General features: G+C 51.9%; 1 protein-coding gene across 3 annotated transcripts in view; it reads left to right on the forward strand.

Moving 5' to 3' along the window:
- MAVS (mitochondrial antiviral signaling protein) overlaps positions 1–23,285 on the forward strand; it is a 51,529-nt gene extending 28,244 nt beyond the window's left edge. The window contains exons 3-8 of one of the 3 annotated variants that reach the window (XM_025398950.1): positions 6,635–6,818; positions 10,351–10,525; positions 13,751–13,923; positions 14,674–14,833; positions 16,894–17,429; positions 18,316–19,956. In XM_025398950.1, coding sequence (XP_025254735.1) covers positions 6,702–6,818; positions 10,351–10,525; positions 13,751–13,923; positions 14,674–14,833; positions 16,894–17,429; positions 18,316–18,780 — 1,626 coding nt within the window. In that variant the 5' untranslated portion in view covers positions 6,635–6,701 and the 3' untranslated portion in view covers positions 18,781–19,956. Of the gene's footprint in view, positions 1–6,634; positions 6,819–10,350; positions 10,526–13,750; positions 13,924–14,673; positions 14,834–16,893; positions 17,430–18,315 lie in introns of all 3 variants that reach the window. The other 2 variants (XM_025398949.1, XM_025398951.1) reach the window with 2 other exon arrangements.
- Positions 23,286–26,594: the final 3,309 nt, after the last annotated feature.

Below are 26,594 nucleotides of genomic sequence, written 5' to 3' on the forward strand. Positions count from 1 at the left end.
CTCAAAAATATCTAGGAGGACAGCCAGCGACCTGGGGCCTGTGGCAGCCATGTGAGGGCAGGGTTAATGTTTGTACTAAATGTTGCTTCCTCCCAAGTGCACCCTCAGCCTCCCCTCCACCAAGTGACCTTGGGTCCTCTTTGGGCTTGAAGGCAGGTGACTGTGTGGGTCTCTCTTGCTGCAGGGGTCTCTGTGCCCTGCAAGGTTTATGACTGGCTACAGTAAGGCAGCAGTTTCTGGGTTCAAATCCTGTGCTAGCCTTTGGCATCACTTTCCCTGTCACGGGATTGGGGAAGGTTTAACTGAAAGAACCTTAGGATGTGCCTGTCTGCGGTGCGCCCTCCATAAATGTGAACAAATGTGGGCTTCCTTTCCTTTTGGTTGGGCCACATCGTCCCTTCTCCTCCATCTGTGGCTTAGGCTGAAATGCAGAAGAGTGCTTCATCTGACTGCCTCCTGGTACCTGGCTGATGCCATGAGAAAGGAAGGAGAAAGGAGTCTTTTTTTTTTTTTTTTTTGAAATGGAGTCTCACTCTCTTGCCCAGGCTGGAGCGCAGCGGCCCAATCTGGGCTCACTGCAACTTCCGCCTCCTGGGTTTAGAGATTCTCATGCCTTAGCTTCCCAAGTAGCAGGGATTACAGGTGTCTGATACCATGCCTGGCTAATTTTTGCATTTTTAGTAGAGACTGGGTTTCACCACGTTGGCCAGGCTGGTCTCAAACTCCTGATCTCAAGTGATCTGCCCGCCTTGGCCTTCCAAAGTGCTGGAATTGCAGGCATGAGCCACCATGCCTGGCCGAGAAAGGAGTCTGTTAACTCCCACAGAGCTGTTCTTTGCTTATTTCTTGAAGGCTCAGAGGACCCCCACCTCACCTTCCTGTCTCTCCCGACCTGTTATTAGTATTTGCCCCAGGAGGAATGCAGCAGCACCTGGTGGTTGGCAAAGCAAGTCGTGCATGTGAGGTTCTGAGGCCAGTGACAAGACTGTTTCCCCTGTGAGGAGGGTCTGGTGGCCCAGCAGCTTTTAGATGTTGTCTGCTCTGCAGCACTGCCTCCTGAGAGAGGTTTCATGCCTGCCTGATGCCCATTTGGTCCTCTCCTGTCTCCTTCCCTCCCTGACAACCCACTTGGAATCCAATAGCATCTCAAGCTTCACTTGTTCAGAACTGAGTTCTGGAGTTCCTTTTGGGCCACTGCTCCTCCCCTGGCTTCTCTGGCCTGGTAAAAGGGCACCTTCCATCCATCCAGTGCCCAAGGAGTCATCCTTCTTTTCTCTCCCTTATCTCCTACACCCTCAAAACACCAGGAATCTGGCTGCCTCCTTCCATCTCTGTGGTTCCCATCCTGACCATAATCATCCTGTCTCCTGGGCTGTGGCCTCCTGACTGGTCTCCCAGTTTTCATCCTGGCCCCTCCAAAGTCCTCACAACCACCAGAGAAGTCTTTAACGCAAATCAGATCCTCTTCTTTCCCTGCCAGAACCTTCCAGTGGTTCCCTGTTTCACGCCAACTAAAACCCAGAGTCCTTTCCTATAGCACTCTACATGAGTGGCCCCTGCCACCTCCTTGACCTTGACAATCTCTGCCCCTTTCCCTAGCTTGCTTGCTTGCTTTTTTTTTTTTGATGGAGTTTTGCTCTTGTCGCCCAGGCTGGAGTGCAATGGGCACGATTTCGGCTCACTGCAACCTCTGCCTCCTGGGTTCAAGCAGTTCTCCTGCCTCAGCCTCCCGAGTAGCTGGGATTACAGGCACCCACCACCATGCTAATTTTTGTATTTTTAGTAAAGAAAGGGTTTCACCATGTTGGCGAGGCTGGTCTCGAACTCCTGAGCTCAGGTGATCCACCCACCTAGGCCTCGCAAAGTGCTGAGATTACAGGCGTGAGCCACTGCACCCAGCCATCCCTAGCTTTCTTAACCTAGACCACACTGACCTGCTTTCTGTTCTTCAAACATGCCAAGCTCATTCCCATTTTAGGATTTTTGCATTTACCATGCCCTTTGCCTAAAGCACCAATCTTCTCAGAGCCTGAGAATGGCTCAACTGTGTTCTGAATGCTAGTTCAGAAAGGCTTCTTTGACCCCCTAGTTCAAGTAGCATGCCTGTCTGTCTCATCACCTGCTTTATTTTCTTTTCTTTTTTTTTTTTTTTTTGAGACGGAGTCTGGCTCTGTCGCCCAGGCTGGAGTGCAGTGGCGCGATCTCAGCTCACTGCAAGCTCCGCCTCCCGGGTTCACGCCATTCTCCTGCCTCAGCCTCCCGAGTAGCTGGGACTACAGGCGCCGCCACCACGCCCGGCTAGTTTTTTGTATTTTTAGTAGAGACGGGGTTTCACCATGTTAGCCAGGATGGTTTCGATCTCCTGACCTCGTGATCCGCCCGCCTCGGCCTCCCAAAGTGCTGGGATTACAGGCGTGAGCCACCGCGCCCATCTGTCCTGCTTTATTTTCTTTAGAACCTTTATTGCTATCTGGAATTCTTATTTGGGTGTTAATTTACTGATCTGTTATTTGTCCCAACCTATTAGAATATAAATTGGATGTGGCATAGACCTTGCCTCTTTTATTCCCTGCAACACTCCCTGATGGGGGAGGCAAAAAAATAACAAGCAAATACATCTATAATTGCAAATTGTGGTAACTCCTACATAAACAACTGGCAGCAATTGCTTATATTTGAGGCACTTAAAAATTTTTAAGCTGCTAGGAGCGGTGGCTCACGCCTGTAATCTCAGCACTTTGGGAGGCCGAGGTGAGCGGATCACCTGAGGTGGGGAGTTTGAGACCAGCCTGAACAACATGGTGAAACCCTGTCTCTACTAAAAATACAAAATTAGCTGGGTATGATGGCGCATGCCTGTAATCCTAGCTACTCGGGAGGCTGAGGCAGGAGAACCACTTGAACCCGGGAGGCGGAGGTTGCAGTGAGCTGAGATCGCACCATTGCACTCCAGCCTCGGAAACAAGAGTGAAACTCCATCTCAAAAAAAAAAAAAAAAAAAAAAGAAAAAAAAATTAAGCTTCCACAGTGGCTCAGCAATGTGGGAGGCCAAGGCAAGAGGATCACTTGAGGTCAGGAGTTTGAGACCAGCCTGGCCAACATTGGTGAAACCCTGTCTCTATTAAAAAATACAAAAATTGGCCAGGCGCGTTGGCTTGCGCCTGTAATCCTAGCACCTTGGGAGACCAAGGCGGGCAGATCACCTGAGGTCAGGAGTTCAGGACCGGCCTGGCCAACATTAAAACATACAAAACCCCGCCTCTACTAAAAATATAAAAATTATCCAGGCATGGTGGCGTGTACCCATAATCCCAGCTACTCGGGAGGCTGAGGTAGGAGAATTGCTTGAACCAGAGAAGCAGAGGTTGCAGTGAGCCGAGATTATGCCACTGCACTCCAGCCTGGGCAACAGAGCGAGACTCTGTCTCAAAAACAACAACAAACAAACAAACAAACAAATTAGCCAGGCATGATGGTGGGTGCATGTAATCCCAGCTACTCTGGAGGCTGAGGCAGGAGAATTGCTTGAAAATGGGCGATGGAGGCTGCAGTGAGCTGAGATCACACCACTGCACTCCAGCCTGGGCGACAGGGAGACTCTGTCTCAAAAAAAAAAAAAAAAAAAAAAAAAAAAAGAAAGCTTATAAGGCTGAATTACTGTATTGTCAAAACAAGGTATCTGAGCCATTTTAAGGGTGAGGAAGTCTGGAAACTGTTAACTTGCCCAGGACACACAGTGAGTTCAAGGCATGGAACTCAGTTTCCTATCTTAAGAATGTATGTGGGCCGGGCATGGTGGCTCATGCCTGTAATCCCAGCACTTTGGGAGGCCAAACCAGGCAGATCATCTGAGGTCAGGAGTTTAAGATCAGCGTGACCAACATGGAGAAACCCTGTCTCTACTAAAAACACAAAATTAACCAGGTGTGGTGGTGCATGCCTGTAATTCCAGCTACTCAGGAGGCCGAGGCAGGAGGATCGCTTGAACCCGGAAGGTGGAGGTTGCTGTGAGCTGAGATTGAGCCATTGTACACCAGCCTTGGCAACAAGAGTGGAACTCTGTCTCAAAAAAGAAAAAACAGAATGTATGTGTAGCAGGCTTTAATGGTGGGCCTGCAGCCACGTCATGGAAAGAAGCTGACCTGAAGATCTCAGTTCTTTCCTCTTCTACTAACTAGCAAGCGTACCTCAATTTCTTCTTCAAAGTAGGATGATCCTAGTATTATCATGTTGGGGTTCGCTTTTTATTTTTTCAGTGTGTCCCCAAGCAGCAGCACGTTTAGGTATAGCCCTCTTGCTATCAGCGTGAGGGCCTTAGAGTCAGGACATTTATAGGCACAGAAACTAGGGTCACATACAGATCCTCCACCACATGTGCTAGGGGTACATGCAGACCTCCCCAGTGCTGACCACCCTTTAGGGAAGAAATGAGCCCTAGGTATTCTGGATCTGATTCTTTTTGGTCATCAATTATTTTTATTTTTATTTTTTTAGAGACAGGGTCTCGCTGTGTTGCCCAGGCTGGCCTTGAACACCTGGACTCAAGCGATCCTCCTGCCCTAGCTTCTTGAGTAGCTGGTGGTCATCAATTCATTTTAAGCAAATTCTGCAGGAATTTTTTTTTGAGATGGAGTCTCACTCTGTGACCCAGGCTGGAGTGTAGTGGCATGATCTCGGCTCACTGCAACCTCCACCTCTTGGGTTCAAGCAATTCTCTGCCTCAGCCTCCTCAATAGCTGGGATTGCAGGCACCCGCCACCATGCCCGGCTAATTTTTTTGTATTTTTAGTAGAGACGGGGTTTCACCATCTTGGCCAGGTTGGAATTAAACTCCTGACCTCGTAATCCACCCGCTTCGGCCTCCCAAAGTCTTGGGGTTACAGGCGTGAGCCACCGCGCCTGGCTTCTGCAGGAATTTTGGAGAGACCCAGGCAGTAATAAAATAGGATGTTTAAAGAAATTAAAGATGGCGGCCGGGCGCAGTGGCTCACGCCTGTAATCCCAGCACTTTGGGAGGTCGAGGCGGGCGGATCATGAGGTCAGGAGATGGAGACCATCCTGGCTAAAACGGGGAAACCCCGTCTTCAATAAAAATACAAAAAAATTAGCTGGGCGTGGCCGGGCGCGGTGGCTCACGCCTGTAATCCCAGCACTTTGGGAGGCCGAGTTGGGTGGATCACGAGGTCAGGAGATCGAGACCATCCTGGCTACACAGGTGAAACCCCGTCTCTACTAAAAATATAAAAAAATTAGCCGGGCGTAGTGGCGGGTGCCTGTAGTCCCAGCTACTGGGGAGGCTGAGACGGGAGAATGGAGTGAACCCGGGAGGCGGAGCTTGCAGTGAGCCAACACTGCGCCTCTGCACTCCAGCCTGGGTGACAGAGCAAGACTCCGTCTCAAAAAAAAAAAAAAAAAATTATCCGGGCGTGTTGGCGAGCGCGTGTAGTCCCAGCTCCTGGGGAGGCTGAGGCAGGAGAATGGCGTGAACCCGGGAGGCTGAGCTTGCAGTGAGCCGAGATTGCACCACTGCACTCCAGCCTGGGCAACAGTGCAAGACTCCGTCTCAAAAAAATAAATTAAAGATGGCTGGGCACATTGGCTGGCACTTGTAATCCAACCTACTTGACAGGCTGAGGCAGGAGGATCGCTTGAGGCCTGGGCAACATCATGAGACCCTGTCTCTAGAAATAATATAAAAATTAGCTGGGCATAGTGGCTCAAGTTTGTAGTTCCAGCTACCTGGGACGCTGAGGCGGGAGGATTGCTTGAGCCCAGAAATTTGAGGCTGCAGTGAAGTATGATTGCACCACTGTACCCAACCTGGGTGACAGAGTGAGACCCCATCTCTTTTTTGGTTGGTTGGTTTGTTTTTGAGATGGAGTTTTGCTCTTGTTGCCCAGGCTGGAGTGCAATAACGTGGTCTCGGCTCACCGCAACCTCTGCCTCCCAGGTTCAAGCAATTCTCCTGCCTCAACCTCCCAAGTAGCTGGGACTACAGGCATGCACCACTATGCCCAGCTAATTTGTTGTTGTTGTTGTATTTTTAGTAGAGACGGGGTTTCTCCATGTTGGTCAGGCTGGTCTCCAACTCCCAACCTCAGGTAATCCCCCAACTTGGCCTCCCAAAGTGCTGGGATTATAGGCATGAACCATTGTGCCCAGCCTGAGACCCTGTCTCTTAAAAAAGAAAAAGAAAAAGAAAAAAAAGCCGGGTGTGGTGGCTCACGCCTGTAATCTCCAAACTTGGAAGGCTGAGGCGGGTGGATCACTTGAGGTCAGGAGTCCGTGACCAGCCTGCCAACATGGTGAAACCCCATCTCTACTAAAAATACAAATATTAGCTGGGCATGGTGGTGGGCACCTGTAATCCCAGCTACTGGGGAAGGAGGCTGAGGTAAGAGTCAATTGAACCCAGGAGGCAGAGCTTGCAGTGAGCCGACATCGCGCCACTGTACTCCAGCCTGGGCGACAGAATGAGACTCAGTCTCAAAAAAAAAAAAAAAAAAAAAAAAAGAAAAAGAAGAAGAAATTCAAGATGAAAGAAAACAAAAATTCCAAAAAGTTCAGAAAGAATTGCCTTTTGTCCAGCCCCACTCCCAACCCTGTTGTCATGTGTGATTCTGTTTTCTTCCAGTCTCGTTTCCTCTCAGTCCATCCACCCTTCATGGGGCCAGAGCCCTCTCTCTAGAATCTGAGCAGCAATGCCGTTTGCTGAAGACAAGACCTATAAGTATATCTGCCGCAATTTCAGCAATTTTTGCAATGTGGATGTTGTAGAGATTCTGCCTTACCTGCCCTGCCTCACAGCAAGAGACCAGGTGAGCAAGGGAAGTAACAACCGGATACTGGCCTGGGGGCTGGACTGTGGAATTCAAAGCTCAGCCCTATCCTAGTTCCTCACCCAAGCCAGGGCTGGCTCCTTCCTTCTGCCTCTTGCTGTGTCTTGCTCCTTGTCCTTGCTGCTTTTCATTTTTTTTTGAGACAGAGCCTCACTCTGTCGCCAGGCTGGAGTGCAGTGGCATGATCTTGGCTCACTGCAACCTCCGCCTCCCGGGTTCAAGTGATTCTCCTGCCTCAGCCTCCTGAGTAGCTGGGATTACAGGTGTGTGCCACCACGCCCAGCTAATTTTTGTGTTTTTAATAGAGACGGGGTTTCCCGATGTTGGCCAGGATGGTCTCGATCTCTTGACCTCGTGATCCACCTGCCTCAGCCTCCGAAAGTGCTGGGATTACAGGCGTGAGCGCCGTTGCTGCTTTTCTAACTTTTGGATGAAGTGTGGCTCGGGGTGGCATTGCTGACTTCGCCGAACTCCCCATTGTGTTGTTTTTGTACACTGCTCAAAAACATGGCACTGGCTCTCTGAGATTTCCTGGCTCTGGTCCACTTGCCCACTTTTTTTGGAACCTCCTATTTCCTTCATCTCTCTTGCCCTTCCTTGTCCTGCTCAGTTTTGATTCCATTCTCCTTGTCATGGGGCCCTGTCCTGGCACAGCGCTGGGACTCAGGTTTGAGAGCTGGCAGGAGGCAGGTCGCTCTAGCCCCAACAGAACTTGCTGCAGGCCCCTGGCACTCACTAGCTGGTGAAACGGGCACAACCCCTCCCCGTTGTAGCTGCTATTCTCAGATTGGACCCCTGTGCTCCAGAGGGTACCTGTTGGCTCTTTTGGGGCCTCCTGTCCTCAGATTTCTCAGGAGCCCCATTGCTGTCTCTGGTGTCCTCCCACACAGATCGTGTTAGTATGCAGGTCTGTTTGGGGTTTGCCCCTCCCTCTTGTATTTTGGGGTTTATAGGGATATCTTGTTTTGTAGTAAATATTTTCTGTGGGTTTTATTTTCTTTAAAAATTTTTTTTTGAGACAGAGTCTCACTCGGTTGCCCAGGTTGGAGTGCAGTGGTGTGATCTCAGTTCACTGCAACCTCCGCCTCCTGGGTTCAAGTGATTCTCGCGCCTCAGCCTCCTGAGTAGCTGGGGTTACAGGCGCATGGCACCACACCTGGCTAGTTTTGTATTTTTTTTTTTTTTTGAGACGGAGTCTCACTCTGTTCCAGGCTGGAGTGCAGTGGCGCAGTCTCGGCTCACTGCGAGCTCTGCCTCCCGGGTTCACAACATTCTCCTGCCTCAGCCTCCTGAGTAGCTGGGACTACAGGCGCCTGCCACCATGCCCGACTAATTTTTTGTACTTTTAGTAGAGACTGGGTTTCACCGTGTTAGCCAGGATGGTCTCGATCTCCTGACCTCATGATCCGCCCGCCTGGCCTCCCAAAGTGCTGGGATTACAGGCATAAGCCACCACGCCCAGCTAGTTTTTTATTTTTAGTAGAGACAGAGTTTCACCATGTTGGCCAGGCTGGTCTTTATTTTTATTTTTGAGACCGAGTCTTGCTCTTGTCACTCAGGCTGGAGTGCAGTGGTACAATATTTTGTTTTGTTTTGTTTTTGTTTTGTTTTTTTTTTTGAGACGGAGTCTCGCTCTGTGGCCCAGGCTGCAGTGCAGTAGCCGGATCTCAGCTCACTGTAAGCTCCGCCTCCCGGGTTTACGCCATTCTCCTGCCTCAGCCTCCCGAGTAGCTGGGACTACAGGCGCCCGCCACCTCGCCCGGCTAGTTTTTGTTTTTGTTTTTGTTTTTGTTTTGTTTTGTTTTTTTTTTTTGAGACGGAGTCTTGCTCTGTCGCCCGGGCTGGAGTGCAGTGGCCGGATCTCGGCTCACTGCAAGCTCCGCCTCCCGGGTTTATGCCATTCTCCTGCCTCAGCCTCCCGTGTAGCTGGGACTACAGGCGCCCGCCACCTCGCGCGGCTAGTTTTTTTGTATTTTTTAGTAGAGACGGGGTTTCACCGTGTTAGCCAGGATGGTCTTGATCTCCTGACCTCGTGATCCGCCCGTCTCGGCCTCCCAAAGTGCTGGGATTACAGGCTTGAGCCACCGCGCCCGGCCTTTTTTTGTATTTTTTAGTAAAGACGGAGTTTCACCGTGTTAGCCAGGATGGTGTCGATCTCCTGACCTCGTGATCCGCCCGTCTTGGCCTCCCAAAGTTTTGGGATTACAGGCTTGAGCCACCGCGCCCGGCCTTTTTTTTTTTTCTTTTTTTTTTTTTTTTTGAGATGGAGTCTCGCTCTGTCTTCCGGGCTGGAGTGCAGTGGTGCCATCTCGGGTTACCGCAACCTCTGCCTTCTGGATTCAAGCGATTCTCCTGCTTCAGCCTCCTGAGTAGCTGGGATTACAGGCACGTGCCACCACGCCCAGCTAATTTTTGTATTTTTAGTAGAGACGGGGTTTCACCATGTTGGTCAGGCTGGTCTCGAACTCCTGACCTCGTGATCCTTGGCCTTCCAAAGTGCTGGGATTACAGGTGTGAGCTACCGCGCCTGGCTATTTTCCTTTTTCTAAAAATCTAGCTCCTGCAGGATTCTGTGGGTTTTTGTTTCTGCTATCTGGTTGCTTGTTTTTAATGTGGGAATTCAGATAGACATAAAAACTCTAGGGCTGGGCACAGTGGCTCACGCCTGTAATCCCAGCACTTTGGGAGGCCAAGGTGGGCGGATCACCTGAGGTCAGGAGTTTGAGACCAGCCTGTCTAACATGGGGAAACCACATCTCTACTAAAAATACAAAAAAATTAGCCGGGTGTGGTGGTGGGCACCTATAATCCCAGCTACTTGGGAGACTGAGGCAGGAGAATAGCTTGAACCCAGGAGGCAGAGGTTGCAGTAAGGTGAGATCGTGCCACTGCACTCCAGCCTGGGCGACGGAGCGGGACTCAGTCTCGAAAAAAGAAAAAAAACTGCAGCCACTGTCATCTGCCCAGAATCTCCCCAGCACTCTCAGCTTCCTTGTTTCTTATTGTCGGCCCCCTCCCTTTCCTTCTTTTGCCCCTTTCATCATACTTTTGCTATTTACCTTTTCCTTCTCTCCTAATCCAAACCTTTCTTTTTGCCCTGGGGGCCATATAAATCCAAGGCTTTTGTATCAGATTAACTGGGTTTGGATTCCTGCCCCACTGTTGTAGGATCTTTGCTATAGTACTTTGCTTCTGCTAAGCCTCAGTTTCCTCATTAGTATAGTGGGGGATAATAATGGCATTAAATAAGATGATACATGCAAAGCCCTTAATGGAGAGTCCAGGACATACTTAATTGTCAGTTTCCAGCAGCTGCCTTTATTGATGTGGCTGCTAATTGCTCTTCCTCACTCCATACCTGGCCCTGTCCTGGGCTCTGATTCAGTTTCATGTGGCCGACTTGCTCTTCTGGCTTTCTTGGTGCCCCACCCCCCTGCTGTGGCTTCATTCTGGGTGGGTAAGTGGCTGGGGCCGCCTGGCTTGAGCAGGACAGTGGCATTGTGTCTTCCAGGATCGACTGCGGGCCACCTGCACACTCTCAGGGAACCGGGACACCCTCTGGCATCTCTTCAATACCCTTCAGCGGCGGCCCGGCTGGGTTGAGTCTTTCATTGCGGCGCTGAGGGACTGTGAGCTAGCTGATCTCGCGGACGAAGTGGCCTGTGTCTACCAGAGCTACCAGCCTCGTAAGCGTCCTGCCCTGGCCCTCCTCCTGGACCCCTGGCCTGCTCCCTGGTCTCTGCTCTCCCTTCCCCTCTCCCTGTACCTCCTGCCTTTCTCTGTCATCCTCTTTTTCATCACTGTGAAGCGATGGATAAACCTGGGTGTAGATCCAGGCTGAGCCACTTACCAGCTGTGTCCCTTTGGCCAAGTCCCTTAATTTCTCTGAGCCTCAGGCCTTTCCTCTGTAAAATGAAGTTCATGGCAGCATCTGCCACGGGGGGCTGCAGTGGGTGATACCGCGGGACGATGCGTGTTGAGTACTGAGCTGGGCTGGGCACTTCCTGTATGCCCAGCACATGGGGTCTCCTCTTTCATGGCTGTAGCGTTCGCCTCCCACCCTTCCTCATTTCTTCTCCCCCACCTACTCATTCATCCTCCCTCTCTCCACCTTCTCTTCCCGTCCCCTGGTTTACCTTGAGAGCCTTCAACGCCCTCTACCAACTGCCCAGTTATTCCTTAAGTCCCTCTCAGTGTCCCTGCCACTCTGAGTGCTTGGAGGGGATCTGGTGAGATTGAGTTTGATCCTGAGTGAGATCAAGACATGGGAAGAGGCTGGGCGCGGGGTGTCATGCCTGTAATCCAGAACTTTGGGAGGCTGAAGCAGGCAGATCATGAGGTCAGGAGATGGAGACCATCCTGGCTAAAACAATGAAACCCCGTCTCTACTAAAAGTACAAAAAATTAGCCGGGCGTGTTGTCCCAGCTACTCGGGAGGCTGAGGCAGGAGAATTGCTTGAACCAGGGAGGCAGAGGTTGCAGTAAGCCAAGATCGCACCACTGCACTGCAGCCTGGGCGACAGCGAGACTCCATCTCAAAAAAAAAAAAAAAAAAAGAAAAGACTTGGGAAGAAAAATCAAGCCAGCCCTATTTATATTTCAAACTAGAGGTAACCCCCGAGACCCTGGTCACATTTATAGCTGTGGGACATCCATGTTTATCTTTTCTTTCTCTTTCTCCTTTTTCCCCACCCCTTTTAGAGACAGAGTCTTGCTCTGTCACCCAGGCTGGAGTGCAGTGGTACAATCATAGCTCACTGCAGCCTTGACCTCCTGGGCTCAAGTGATCCTTCTACCTCAGCCTCCAGAGTAGCTGGGACTACAGGCATGGGCAACTATACCTGGCTAATTTTTAAATATTTTTTAGAGATGAGGTCTCACTATGTTGCCCAGGCTGGTCTCGAACTCCTGGGCTGAAGCGATCGGCCTCCCAGAGTGCTGGGATCATAGGTGTGAGCCACCGCGTCTGGCTCTCATGCTTGCTTTTCTTTCCTTTTTCTCTTCCTCGCTTTTCCTCCCTCCCTCCCTCCCTTCCTCCCCTCCTCTCTTCCTGTTTTTCCTTCCTTCTTTTTAAATGTGACTCTTCATGTGTGGAGATTAATAGTGATTCCCCCCGCTGGGTGCAGTGGCTCACACCTGTAATCCCAGCACTTTGGGAGTCCAAGGCGGGCAGATCACAAGGTCAGGAGTTTGAGACCAGCCTGGCCAATATGGTGAAACCCCATCTCTACTAAAAATACAAAAAAATTAGCTGGGCATGGTGGTGCAAGCCTGTAATCCCAGCTACTTGGGAGGCTGAGGCAGGAGAATTGCTTAAACTGGGGAGGTGGAGGTTGCAGTGAACTGAGATTGTGCCATTGCACTCCAGCCTGGACGACAGTGAGACTCCGCCTCAAAAAAAAAAAAAAAAAAAAGAAAAAAATAGTGACCCCCTGAATACAATACAATGGCTGTGGTAGGGCCTGATGAGGGGTGGTGGCAAAGGGGAGGGGCTGAGGCAGCAGCATCAGGGCAGGGGTCAGTGAGCAATGACAGTCATGGGCAGGAGAAACCCACTGGGTCCCAGGATGCCTGGGGACAGAGAAGAGTGACTGCTGACACGGTGTGGGTGGCTACAGGCCTATGAGGCCCCCCCCCACACTCCCCCTCCTTCCTTGCTACCTTGTCCTCCAACTGCTGTCTCCCTCCCACTCCTGCCCCCTTGCCAAGTGATGCTTGTCACTCTTGAGGAGTGGACCCATATCAGAAGAGCTTTTCGACCTATGGCTGGGGCGGGGGGTATACCCAAGAGCACCCAAGCCTCTTTCATCATGAGGAGAACCCCCAATTCCTTCTTTTTTCTTTTTTTTTTTGAGACAGAGTCTTGCTCAGTTGCCCAGGCTGGAGTGCAGTGGCGTGACTTTGGCTCACTGCAACCTCTGCCTCCTGGGTTCAAGTGGTTCTCCTTCCTCAGCCTCGCTGTAGTCCCTGATTCCTTTTTTTTTTTTTTTTTTTGAGATAGAGTCTCGCTCTTGTTGCCCAGGCTGGAGTGCAATGGTGCAATCTCGGCTCATGGCAACCTTCACCTCCTGGGTTCAAGCAATTTTCCTGCCTCAGCCTCCTGAGTAGCTGGGATTACAGGCATGCGCCTCCACGCCTGGCTAATTTTGTTATTTTTAGTAGGGATGGGGTTTCTCCATGTTGGTCAGGCTGGTCTCGAACTCCCGACCTCAGGTGATCCGCCAAACTTGACCTCCCAAAGTGCTGGGATTACAAGCATGAGCCACCGCATCTGGCTTTTTTTTTTCTCCCAAGACGGAGTCTTGCTCTGTTGCCCAGGCTGGAGTGCAGTGGCGCGATCTCAGCTCACTGCAACCTCCACCTCCCAGGTTCAAGCAATTCTCCTGCCTGAGCCTTCCGAGTAGCTGGGATTACAGGTGCATGCCACCATGCCTTGCTAATTTTTGTATTTTTAGTAGAGATGGGGTTTCACTATATTGGCCAGGCTGGTCTTGAACTCCTGACCTCCTAATCCACCTGCCTTGGCCTCCCCAAATCCTGGGATTACAGGCATGAGCCACCATGCCCAGCCCCTGATTCCTTTTTTTTTTTTTGAGTTGGAGTCTCACTCTGTCGCCCAGGCTGGAGTGTAGTGGTGCGATCTGGGCTCACTGCAAGCTCCGCCTCCCGGGTTCATGCCATTCTCCTGCCTCAGCCTGAGTAGCTGGGACTACAGGTGCCCGCCACCACACCTGGCTAATAATTTTGTATTTTTAGTAAAGACGGGGTTTCACCAGGTTAGCCAGGATGGTCTCGATCTCCTGACCTTGTGATCCACCCGCCTTGGCCTCCCAAAGTGCTGGGATTACAGGCATGAGCCACTATGCCCAGCCCAGATTCCTTCTTGATATCACTACATCTTTGTCCTCCAGGGACCTTGGACCGTCCCCCAGACCCACTGGAGCCACCGTCACTTCCTGCTGAGGGGCCAGGGCCCCCCACACCTGCTGCGGCCCACAGTATCCCCTACAACGGCTACAGAGAGAAGGAGCCAAGTTACCCCATGCCTGTCCAGGAGACCCAGGCGCCAGACTCCCCAGGAGAGGTCTGTCCTCATAGGACACCTTGAGCCACCTGCTTTTGTGTTCCTATCTGCCTACTTCTGCCCACTGAGCCTTCCAGAAACCCTCTCCTGTCCCCTATAATTCACGCCTAATCTCTGCTCAGAACCCCAGGACTTCCTTAGTGGCAATCTGCCCCAGACCAGCTTCCAGACTGCTGACCACGTCTTTACCCTGTGGCAGCCCTAATCCTCTGTCACCAACCAGCTGGGAGAGCACAGTTTTTATTTTATTTTATTTTATCTTTTTTGAGACAGCGTCTCATTCTGTCGCCCAGGCTGGAGTGCAGTGGAGCGATCTTGGCTCACTGCTACCTCTGCCTCCTGGGTTCAGGTCATTCTCCTGCCTCAGCCTCCGGAGTAGCTGGGATTACAGGCATCCACCACCATGCCCAGCTAATTTTTGTAGTTTTTGTAGAGATGGGGTTTTGCCATGTCAGCCAGACTGGCCTCGAACTCCTGACCTCAGGTGATCTGCCCACCTTTGCCTCCCAAAGTGCTGGGATTAGAGGTGTAAGCCACTGCGCCCGGCGATGCTGTGTTTTCTGTGAGGTAGATGCAAGGACACCTGTGGACAGAGGGTCTGGGAATTACCAGAACCCAGACAAGGGCTCCCTTGGCTCCTGTGCTCCATGGTGTGGGCTGAGACCTATAGGAGATGCCCCAAGAGCACAAGTTGCCCTTTGAAAGCTCTTGGGAGAGGCAACTGCCTTAATCATATTTTCCCTCTTGCAGAGTTCAGAGCAAGCCCCACAGACACTCAACCCCAGAGTCATCCCAAGGAGTCCAGATGGTGGCCCCCTGGAGCCCTCCTCTGACCTGGCAGCCCTCAGCCCTCTGACCTCCAGCGGGCATCAGGAGCAGGACACAGAACTGGGCAGTACCCACACAGCAGGTATGCATGGAATCTGGAATTATAGGGTCCTTCTGATCTCTCAAGTGAAGGTGAGAATTAAGAGTTGTTCCATCCTGGCTAACACGGTGAAACCCCGTCTCTACTAAGAAATACAAAAAACTAGCCGGGCGAGGTGGCGGGCGCCTGTAGTCCCAGCTACTCGGGAGGCTGAGGCCGGAGAATGGCGTGAACCCGGGAGGCGGAGCTTGCAGTGAGCTGAGATCCGGCCACTGCACTCTAGCCTGGGCTACAGAGCGAGACTCCGTCTCAAAAAAAAAAAAAAAAAAAAAAAAGAGTTGCCCCTCTGGCTTCCTTGAACAGGAGACAAGGTGGGAATAAAGGGAGTTCAACCCAGGAAGCAAACCAGTTCCTTAGCGGGTGTATCAGTTAGCATTTGCTGTGTAACAAATACAGTTTTCCAATTTTTTTTTTTTCAGTAGCTTAAAATATAGCCATTTATTTAGCATATGATCCTGTGGGTCAGGCATTTGGGCTACCTACCTGGGCACTTCTTCTGGTCTTGACTGAATTTCCTCTCAAGTACTCACTGATATATACATAAGTTCTGCCTCTGGCTGTTGGCCTTGCACTTTGGTTCTCTTCTATGTGGTCTCTCATCCTCTAGCACACGAACCCATCATGGCAGCTGGGCAGAGTTCTCAGAGAGGGCTCAAAACTGGCACAGTGTCCCCCATGCCCCATTCTGTGGGCAAAAGCAAGTGATAAGGCCAGCCTAGATTCAAGGAGTAGGGAAATAGACTCCCTCCCTAGAGGGGAGGACTGACAGGCACAGTGCAAAGAGGCTAGGTGGAGGTAAGTGAGATAAGTCGGGCCATTTCTGCCCTCTGCCAAAGGGACTGTGGGGATCAGCCAGGGCCTGGAGGGCGGTGGGCAAGGGACAGTGCAGGGCTGCATCAGCTGTTGGCAGGCGAGCCTTTAGGCACTGCCTTACCGCAGAGATCTCCAGTTCCCAGTGAATCATGAAAACTTCTCAGTTCCCAGACTTCTTCATCATCCAGTGGCCTGGACCCAACTTCAGACCTCAGTGCTCCCCCTCAGAAATATATAGTTGTCCATCTGGACCTCTCAGGCTAGCATGTCTCTTTCCTACTTCCCAAACTGTTCCACATGATGCTGGTGCCCAGTCAGCCCTCAGTGCCCTGGGACAGCCACAAGACAATGAGCAGTTAAAGGCTGGGAGACGTCATCTTAGTACTTTTGTCATCCCCAAACTGCTCCAAGCACCTGTCTGTGCTTTGTAGTGTCATCTGGCCATGGGATGCCTTTCAGGAGTTGCTGTAGACCATGGAGGCAGAGGGCACTTAGGTTTCAGTATGTTTGTAGACACAGGTCCCATGAGATTCTGTGGTATTAGATTGCCGTGGGGGAGGTGTACATCAGAATCACCCTGACTTTTGCCAGCTGTGGGGCTTGGCATGTGCATTCCGAGTTCCGTGGAGAGTCCTGCTGCAACTGCCTTTATACACCATCACTACCTGCTATCCCCTGCTTCCCCGACCCAGGTCAGGCAGCCTCCCAGGGGTGGCTTTGTCCCTGTTGCCTCTCTTCCCAAGCCTCTGGATGGCCAGCCCTCTTGGCTGGTATGGGCCGTTCTGCATGCGCCGTCCTGCCACCCCTCACCCTGATCCACGACTGCTTCCACTCGTGGTGGTCGGAGAGGGACAGCAATGGGGGAAGTGTTCAGGATTCCATGAGGCTAAGGTCAAGGTAGAAAAAGTGGACACAGGAGAGGGGAGGTTTCCCAGGTGGGAGAGGAAAAAGTGGAGAGAATAATTAATAATGATCTTCAAGTTCCTAGGTACCATTTCACTGTGTGCCAGAACAGACCTGGGGCTACAGGTCAAGGACTGAGGGCAGCTGTTGGGCTTTCAGGCCAGGAAGCAGTGACTAAAGGGACTGTGGCATCTCCTTCAAGGGCAGGAGATTTGGAGGCCTAGACACAGTAGGGACCGTGAAACCTGGGGCAGAGGGACCCTTCTCCAGGCCTCAAGGTAACGGTCTTTGGGTCTGTGTTTCCACTTGTGTTTTGCCACCTGCAGGTGCAACCTCCAGCCTCATACCATCCCGTGGGCCTGTGTCTCCATCTGTCTCCTTCCAGCCCCTGGCCCGTTCCACCCCCAGGGCAAGCCGCTTGCCTGGACATGCAGGGTCAGTTGTATCTACTGGCACCTCCTCCTCCTCCTCCTCCTCATCCCCTGGCTTGGCCTCTGCAGGGGCTGCAGAGGGTGACCAGGGTGCAGAGAGTGACCAGGCTGAGCCTATCATCTGCTCCAGTGGGGCAGAGGCACCTGCCAACTCTCTGCCCTCCAAAGTGCCTACCACCTTGATGCCTGTGAACACAGTGGCCCCGAAAGTGCCTGCCAACCCAGCATCTGCCAGCACAGTGCCCTCCAAGTTGCCAACTAGCTCAAAGCCCCCTGGTGCAGTGCCTTCTGTGTTCACCAATCCAGCACCATCCAAATTGCCCATCAACTCAACCCGTGCTGGCATGGTGCCATCCAAAGTGCCTACTAGCATGGTGCGCACCAAGGTGTCTGCCAGCACAGTCCCCACTGACAGGAGCAGCAGAACTGAGGTAAGTCCTTGCCCCTCCTGGCAGGGATCCACGCCCCTTCCCCCGGGAGAGCTTGCCCACCTGGCCCCAGCCTTGGCCCCTTCCCAGTCTGCATTGTCTCCAGCCTGGGCTGCTCTATGGCCTCTCCTTGCAGGTATACAGAACCAGCCTCATGTAGGCCCCACACCATGTTCTCCAGGAGGAACAGTCATTAGAGCTCCTAAGTCTGGACATCTCAGGAGGGTCAGCCACAGGGGGCACCCACTGGTCAGGTGCATAAGTTCATTTAAGTCTCGTAGCTCCTAGTGAAGCCGAACAGTGCCATTTAGAATATATGGAAGCAGTGAGGGGGACAGCACAGTGGCCCATCTGCCTCTTGCCTTGCTCTTCGCCACCAGGATGCCCGGCGTGCCCCTCCATGGCCAGGCTTTACAGAACGCAGTCCCACCTGAGCAGCCACTATGACCCAGTAGCCCCCCATCGTTGCCTGCTCCAAGCCTCACATCTGACTCTAGCTGTGGCTGTCTGCTGGGAGGAGCCAAGTCCATATGGCCCTATGGGCACATGGCCAGGCCTCTGACCCTGTGGCTGCTCTCTAGTTCTCAGGCCCAGGCGGGATGTCAGTGCAGGATGGGGCCCCACCCTACCAAGGGCTTCCAGGTGGGCATGAGCTCACAGGCAGGCCAGGGAATAGGGAAAGGCTGCCCTGGAGGAGGCCACCATTGATGCAGGTCCTTGGTCCCCTCTTCCCCCACTGCTCCAAGAAAAGGTGGCCTAGGGGCATTATGGACTGGGAATTGAGGGGTTGGAGTGCTATTTCATGCCCTGGCCTGGGAATGGCACCGCCCCACTAGGCTCGTCTCCCTGCCAACCCCAGTCCCTTCCAGTGCTCTCCTTTCTTTCCCAGGAGACCTCAGCAGCTCCAACACCTGCAGGCGCCACTGGAGGCCGCTCAGCCTGGCTAGACAGCAGCTCTGAGAATGGGGGCTTTGAGTCGGAGCTGAGTAAGCCTGGCATACTGGTATCCCAGGCAGACAGCCAGTTCTCAGGCTGCTCTGAGGATCTTGCCATCAGTGCCAGCACCTCCTTGGGCATGGGGCCCTGCCATGGCCCAGAGGAGAATGAGTACAAGTCCGAGGGCACCTTTGGGATCCACGTGGCTGAGAACCCCAGCATCCAGCTCATGGAGGGCAACCCTGGGCCACCTGCGGACCCGCAGGGTGGCCCCAGGCCACACATCGACCAGAAGTTCCAGGAGAGGGAGGTGCCACGCCACAGGCCCTCACCTGGGGCTCTGTGGCTCCAGGCGGCTGTGGCAGGGGTGCTGGTAGTCACACTCCTGGTGGCGATGTACCGGCGGCGCCTGCACTAGTGAAGCCCTGGGCCCTTCCCACCACTCATCTGCTCCATTCCTGCAGTACAACTTGCCCCTCTCCGAAGCCCCTTGTCCCTTTCTTGGGGATGGTGGAGGCTGGGTCAGAGGGAGCTAAGGGACTGCAGGCCTGCCTGCAGCACGTGCTTTGGCTGAACCAAGTCCTTAGAGCAGCATCTCTGTTCCCACTGTGCCCTGTGTGAGTCCCCGTCCTTGGCTTTCTGGGTCCTGGGCTGCCCCCAGTGCTCCAGACCTTCCCCACTGGAAATCCAGGTTATCATCCATGTCCTCCAGAGGAGCTTCCTCCTCCAGGCCTCAGCCCCGTTGGCCCAGGTGGATCAGGAGGGATCACTGGAGCACACGGTGCTCGGGAATGCTTCTCCTGTTGCACTGGTCCCCGAAGGCCTCAGGGCGGGTGTGTGGGCGACTCCACAAGACCTGGCTCCCACCCTGGCAGCCCAGCCTGAGACCATTGCACTGAGGCAGCAGGAGCGGCAGGGTGGCTGCTCTCCAGGAGCCCAACTGCCTTGGGTTCCTGCCCCACTGGGTCCCCTCCCCTGCTGGGCAATCCTGGGAAGGTCTGGAGGTTCCTGTGGATCTCAGAGAAGCCAGGGGCAGGTGCCAGGCCTGAGGAAGACCTCTGGAGCTCCTCTCTAGCCTCCTCTTTCCCTCCCCTCTGGTCTTCATTCTCTTCAGCTCCCTACGTGGGCTGGGGAGGAGACACCTGGCGGGCAGAGCTCAGGCAGAGGTTTGGATTTCAGCTCCCTCACTTCCTGGGCTGTGTGGCTTTGGCGGATGTCAGACTTCTGGTTTTGCTTCTCCACGTGGACAGTGAGTATCTGGCTCATTCTTCACTGGGTGGTTCTGAGATTGAACCTACAGGTGTTTGCCAAGTGCCTGGCCCAGAGCAAGTAGCCACTAACTGCTTCTCCCACCTCTCTCCTGCCCAACCTAGTAGAGCTGAGGGCATGAGAGGCAGAGTGCACAGTGGTCCAGGGTGCAGCTCTGCAGCACAGGCAGCCTAGGCCTGCATCCTGCCCTGCCTCTCACCAGCTCTGTGACCTTGGGCAAGGGATTTATCTGTCTGTGCCTTAGTTTTCTCACCTGTAAAAGGATGATGAGTATATATATGTATTTCCCAGTGTTGTGAGGATTAAAGGAGTTTATCGATGTAGATTTTAGGATGAGTCCTGGCATTTACCAAGGGTTGGAATTGTGTTATTATCACTATTAAGTGTTGAGGGGCCAGGCGTGGTGGGCAACAGGGCCCCATCTCCACAAAAAAGTTTAAAAAATTAGCCAGGTGTGCTGGTGCATCTGTCGTCTTAGCTACTTGGGAGGCTGAGGTGGGAGGATCACTTGAGCCCAGAAGCTTGAAGCTGCAGTGAGCTAGGATCGTGCCACCACACTCCAACCTGGGTGACAGAGTGAGACCCTGTCTCAAGAAAAAAAAAAAAAAAAAAAAATGCAGAGAAACAGGAGCCTTGGCTACTCCTTTAGAGGCAGACTTAGACCCTCCTGCCTCACAGCTTTATCTTTGTATTTGCCCCTTACTTTATCTTGTGCCTTGAGAAATTGCTGGGGAGAGAGGTGTGTCCACTGGGCAGCCGTACATGGTGGAGGCTCTAGGGTGTTTCCACTCCCAGCAGCCAGGTTCCCCCATCCCAAGTTCACCCACTGGTGGGGAGATTAGCTACAATAACACCAGAAACACATTGGAGTAGATGGAGGGTATCCTTGTGGGTTATTTTCAGGCAGCCATTGCTGGACAAGGCACAGGAGCCACCTCCATTTCTGAGCTCTGCAAGGGACAAGAACTAGAGCCATCGGGGGTGGGGCTCACTCTGGCCCCTCCCCAAGCTGTCAGCCTCCAGGCATCTACACTCTGCCTTGGCTGCTACATCCTTTTCACTCCACTGCCCTAGGAGAGTTCAGCAACCTAATGACCTCTATCTCTGAACATCTCTTCGTCCCATGCTCCAAGTCCAGCAACCTACACCATGAAACCAGGAGTGGACCCTACCCAAGCTGTCTGTACTACTCCCCATCCCTCACCACCAATCTTAAAAAGCCCTCTGTCCCCCCACCCTAAACCCCAGTTATGTACCCATGCTGGGCAGGTCAGTTAACAATTTATGTACAAGTACTAGTTTTAGTGTATTACCGTCACAGCGTAGCTTTGAAAAAAGCATTTCGAAAAGGCAACATGGGCCGAGCACGGTGGCTCACGCCTGTAATCCCAGCACTTTGGGAGGCCGAGGTGGGCGGATTGCCTGAGGTTGGGAATTCAAGACTAGCCTGGCCAACATGGTGAAACCCCGTCTCTACTAAAAATACGAAAATTAGCCAGGTGTGGTAGCACGTGTCTGTAATCCCAGCTACTAGGGAGGCTGAGCCACGAGAATTGCATGATCTCAGGATGCAGAGGTTGCACTGAGCCGAAATTGTGCCACTGCACTCCAGCCTGGGTGACAGAGTGGTACTCTTTCAAAAAAAAAAAAAAGGCAATATGTAGCCGCGAAGACTGTTGCCCAAGTGGTAGAATTTTAGCACAGTAGGAGCCTAGGTAAAAAATACAAAAAGTAACAGGGCATGGTGGCACTCATCTATAGTCCTAGCTACGTGGGAGGCTGAGGTGGGAAGATCACTTGAGCCCGTCAGGAGGCGGAGGTTGCAGTGAGCTGAGATTGCAGCACTGCACTCCAGCCTGGGTGATAGAGTGAGACTCTGTCTCAAAAAAAAAAAAAAAAAAAAAGTTTTAGCACAGTAACCAGCCATTATGGGAGATACCCTGGGTAAGGCATGTAGAAAGGGTTGAGGGACCTTCCCAGCCCTGCCTCCCATGTTTTTGTTTTTTTGTTTTTGTTTTTGTTTTTAGAGAATCACCCAGCCTAGGGCGAAGTGGTGCAATCATAACTCACTGCATCCTCAAACTCCTGGGCTTGAGCGATCCTCCTGCCTCAGTCTTCTGAGTAACTAGGACTTCAGGTGCATGCCACCATGTCTGGCTAATTAAATTTTTTTTTCTTTTTTTTGAGATGGAGTCTCACTCCATCGCCCAGGCTGGAGTGCAGTGGTGCGATCTCGGCTCACTGCGACCTCTGCCTCCCGGGTTAATGCCATTTTCCTGCCTTAGCCTCCTGAGTAGCTGGGACTACAGGTGCCAGCCATCACGCCCGGCTAATTTTTTTGTATTTGTAGTAGAGACGGGGTTTCACCGTGTTAGCCAGGATGGTCTCGATCTCCTGACCTTGCGATCCACCTGCCTCGGCCTCCCAGAGTGCTGGGATTACAGGTGTGAGCCACTGCGCCGAGCCAAATTAATTTTTTTGTAGAGATCAGGTCATGCTGTTATGTTGCCCAGGTTGGCCTCACATGAGATCTTGCCTTAGCCTCCCAAAGTGCTGGGATTACAGATGTGAGACACTGCACCCGACCCCCACCAATTCTTTTTTTTTCTTTTTTTTGAGACAGTCTTACTCCGTTGCCCAGGCTGCTGGAGTGCAGTGGGATGATCTTGGCTCACTGCAACCTCTGCCTCCCGGGTTCAAGCAATTCTCCTGCCTCAGCCTCCTGAGTAGCTGGGATTACAAAGGCCTGCCACCACACCTGACTAATTTTTGTATTTTTAGTAGAGATGGGGTTTCTCCATGTTGGCCAGGCTGTTCTTGAACTCCTGACCTCAAGTGCTCCACCCGCTTTGGCCTCCCAAAGTGCTGGGATTACAGGCATGAGCCACTGCGCCTGGCCGACCCCAGCACCTTTCAAATGATGCCGCCCAAAAGCCGTGACTTGGCCTACTTTGAACAGCGACCTTGCTGCTGTTGTCAACCCGAAGGCCTCTCAAATGCCAGCTTCAAGCAGGGTGTGAACTGGCCAGTGTCAAATCTCAGGAGTCCTGTGTTGGGAGTGTAGCTTTCAGCTGCGGGGAGCTGCACTTAGTGGGGAAAGCCAGGCAGGTCACCCTCACAGCCGGATAATGTGGAGGTCAGAACCCAAGGGAGGGAGTGAGACCTCCACCCCCAGTGGGGGACTTGGCCACCCATCCTTGGGGACCTGAGAAAGCATACTTCACCTTGGGGTGAAGGCTGGGTGGGGCCAGAGGGACTGGTGCCCTCCTCAGTGCTTAGGGGCAGAGCCACCTGCAGCAATGGTATCTTCATATTAGCCCCTCTCCACCTTTTTTCTCCTGCTGAATCATTTCCCTCAAAGCCCAAGACCTGTCACTGCTTCTCTCCCCCTGGGAAGAATGTGTGGACTCTGCCTGGTGACAGACTGAAGCCAGAACAGTGCCACACCCTCACCTTAATTCCTTGCTAGATATTCTCAGATTTATGAGACTTTAGTCAAAGATGAGGGAGGCTGGATGTGGTGGCTCATGCCTGTAATCCCAGCACTTTGGGAAGTCAAGGTGGGAGGATCCTTTGAAGCCAGGAGTTTGAGACAAGCCTGGGCAATAAAGCAAGACCCTATCTCTACCAAAAAAAAAAAAAAAAAAAAAAAAATCTAGGAGATGCTCTTTACCCTGACTGGCCTCAAATTATTAATAGTTCCTTTGAGCAACATTATTTATTGTGAACTTTCAAACCCAAAAAAATTAGAGAGAGTAGAATAACAAATCTCCATGAGCCCATCACCCAACTTCAGTAATTATCAATTCATGGCCATCTTGTTCACCCCTGCCTGCTTCCCCTCATTCTGCACAGGTTCTTTTTTTTTTATTTTTATTTTTTCTTTTTTTTTGAGACGGATTGTTACTCTGTTGCCCAGGCTGGATGGAGTGCAGTGGCACAACTTTGGCTCACTGTAACCTCCGCCTCCTGGGTTCAAGTGATTCTCCTGCTTCAGCCTCCCAAGTAGCTGGAATTAGAGGTGCCCGCCACCACACCTGGCTAATTTTCATATTTATGTTAGAGATGGGGTTTCACCATGTTGGCCAGGCTGGTCTCAAACTCCTGACCTCAAGTGATCTTCCCGCCTCAGCCTCCCAAAATGCTGGGATTACAGGTGTGAGCCACGGTGCCTCGCCACTGTACAGGTTCTTTATAGAAGTTGGAGAGTGAAAGGTTGAGAAAGCCAAGGGGCAGACGTCGGTCTGGAAGATTTTGTGCCTAAGGCCCTCTCTTTGCTCCCAGGCAGCATGAAGTAACAATGAGGCATCCACCTCTTGGTTTTGTGGCCTCTGTGGATAATGTCTCTCTCCTTGAACCAATTCAGAGCTGGAGTAGCGCTGGATCCTGTCTTAGGAGGAGGGGCTGAAGTGGGTTCCTCTGTTGTCAAGCTCTTTGGAGGTGCCTGGCTGCTACTACTGTCCCAGAGAGGTGATGATGAATGATAGGTGTGTCCAGCAGCAGTCTGCCCCACTGAGGCAAGGGCTTCCACTAGGCCCTGACAGAGCCCTTCCAGCAGGCAGAAATCCCCGTGTTGGGCAAGATTCAAACTCTGTAGCATGTCTCCTGCTTCCATCTCTTAGGAATGGAGTCCTTCAGGCCTTGAGACCCACGTTTTCCATGATGCTCCATTAAGCAGCAGATAGCACCCCCACCTCCAGGGAAAGTGAGTCCAGAGTTCTTGGTCTAATGCATCTGTGTTGAAATTGAGTCCTCTCTCTGTGTTCACCTTTCTACTCTTTTTCCTTTAGCCCAAGGCTATGAAGGCCTCATTTGGTGCTGGGCATGGTCACTCCCAGCATTCCTCACTCTGTTGCTAACAGCAACAGCAATAATAAAGGTTACAAGGTATTCCATACCTTACTGTCTGCCAGGCATTACGCTAAGTGCTTTACATATATTAACTCATTTAATCCCCACAATGACCCTATGAAGGATATACCATCTCAACCCAATTGACAGCTGGTTTGCAAGATTAGGAGGGATGAAGGACCCGGGGGACAATGTGAGGGAAAACTCTGGCTCTGGGTCCCCAGGCTGGATGCTCTTTATGCCTGTGAACCACAGCCTATCACCCGTCTGGAGTCAGGGACCCCACTTAAAGTGAGATTTTGGCTGGACGTGGTGGATCACACCTGTAATCCCAGCACTTTAGGAGACCAAGGCAGAAGGACTGCTTGAGTTCAGGAGTTCAAAACCAGTGTGGGTAACAGCTAGACCCTATCTCTACAAAAAATTTAAAAATTAGCTGGGTGTGGTGGTACGTGCCTATAGTTCCAGCTACTCAGGAGGCTGAGGTGGGAGGATCACTTGAGCACAAGAGTTTGAAGTTACAGTGAGCTATGATGGCACCACTGCACTTCAGCCTGGGCAACAGAGGGAGACCCTGTCTCTAAAATACAGAGAGATTTTCACAACAACACATCCCTGCCCAGTATGCCAAGATCTGCCACCTGCTATAATAGTACTATAACACTCAATATGTAATTAATGTAGTCTCAGGGATGTTGTGACAATATGATTACAACTATCACGTGTGTGCCCAGCCAGGCTCAATGCCCCGAGGCTGGGTGAGGTGGGGCAGGGGACACAGCCTAAAATGCCAGGCCTCAGGAAGCCATTTGGCTTAGCAGACATTGTTTATTAAAGGAGTTCCCTATGCCAGATTGAAGGCCTAAGATGATTAAGACACTATGAGTGCCTTCAAGTGGTTGGGGACGTTCATAAGGTGTGGTGCAGACAAATAGGCTTTCACATCATTCCTTTGATATAATCATACAACAGATATTTGCATCTGCGTGTGCAGAGCACTGGGATAGGCCTCAGTGACACAGAATAATACAGCAAAGACCCCACCCGATGGGCCCCCTCCCACCACCCACCAAAACAGTAGGGGGTGGTCTAATGGAGTGTTCCTGGAACATGAACGGGGGCAGGCATTAGGGGTGGCAAGGGGACAGGTGTTAATCTGATCAGTTATGTACTGTTTATAATAACTAAATCAGGGGAGGAGGAATAATACTTAAGAGCCTATAGAGAATAAATCTGACAAAAATGAAACTCTCAAGGGTTTTGCAGGGAATCTGAGTCAGTGCTGTGGTCTGAATGTATGTGTCCCCTTTGAATTCATATGTCGAAACCTAACCCCCAAAGTGATGGCATTAAGAGGTGGGCCTTTGGGGCTGGGCATGGTGGCTTGTGACTATAATCCTAGCACTTTGGGAAGCTGGCGAGGGGCAGATCACTTGAAGCCAGGAGTCTGAGATCAGCCTGGCCAACCTGGTAAAACCCCGTCTCTACTAAAAATACAAAAATTAGCCAGGTGTGGCGGTGTACCTCTGTAATCCCAGCCACTCAGAGGCTGAGGCAGGAGAATCGCTTGAACCCAGGAGGTGGAGATTGCAGTGAGCCGAGATCGCACCACTGCACTCCAGCGTAGGTGACAGAGCAAGACTCCATCTCAAAAAAATAATAAAATAAAATAAAGATGTGGGGCCTTTGGGAGGTGGTTAGGTCATGAGGGTGGAGATCATGAATGGGGTTAGCACCTTATAAAAGAGGCGTGAGGGAGTCCTCTGTCACTTCTACCATGTGAGGACGCAGTCAGAAGGCGCTGTATCTCTGAAGCAGAGAGCCCACCCTGGACACTGGATCTGCTGGCACCTTGATCTTGGACTTCCCAGACTCTAGAACTGTGAGAAATAATTTTTTGTTGTTTACAAATTACCCAGGCTGTTTCACTGTAGCCTGAATGGACCAAGTTGGTGTGACCCTGTTGGAAAACTGGCAGTATCTACCAAAAGCCAAACATACATATAAACTGTGATCCAGCAGTTCCACTCCTGGGTGTGTACACCACACAAACAAGAGCTACGTCCACTGAGACATTGGCAAGAATGTTTCCAACCACCACACTGACTGTAG

The sequence above is a fragment of the Theropithecus gelada genome, chromosome 10 (assembly GCF_003255815.1).
Source record: "Theropithecus gelada isolate Dixy chromosome 10, Tgel_1.0, whole genome shotgun sequence".
NCBI classification, from domain to species: domain Eukaryota; kingdom Metazoa; phylum Chordata; class Mammalia; order Primates; family Cercopithecidae; genus Theropithecus; species Theropithecus gelada.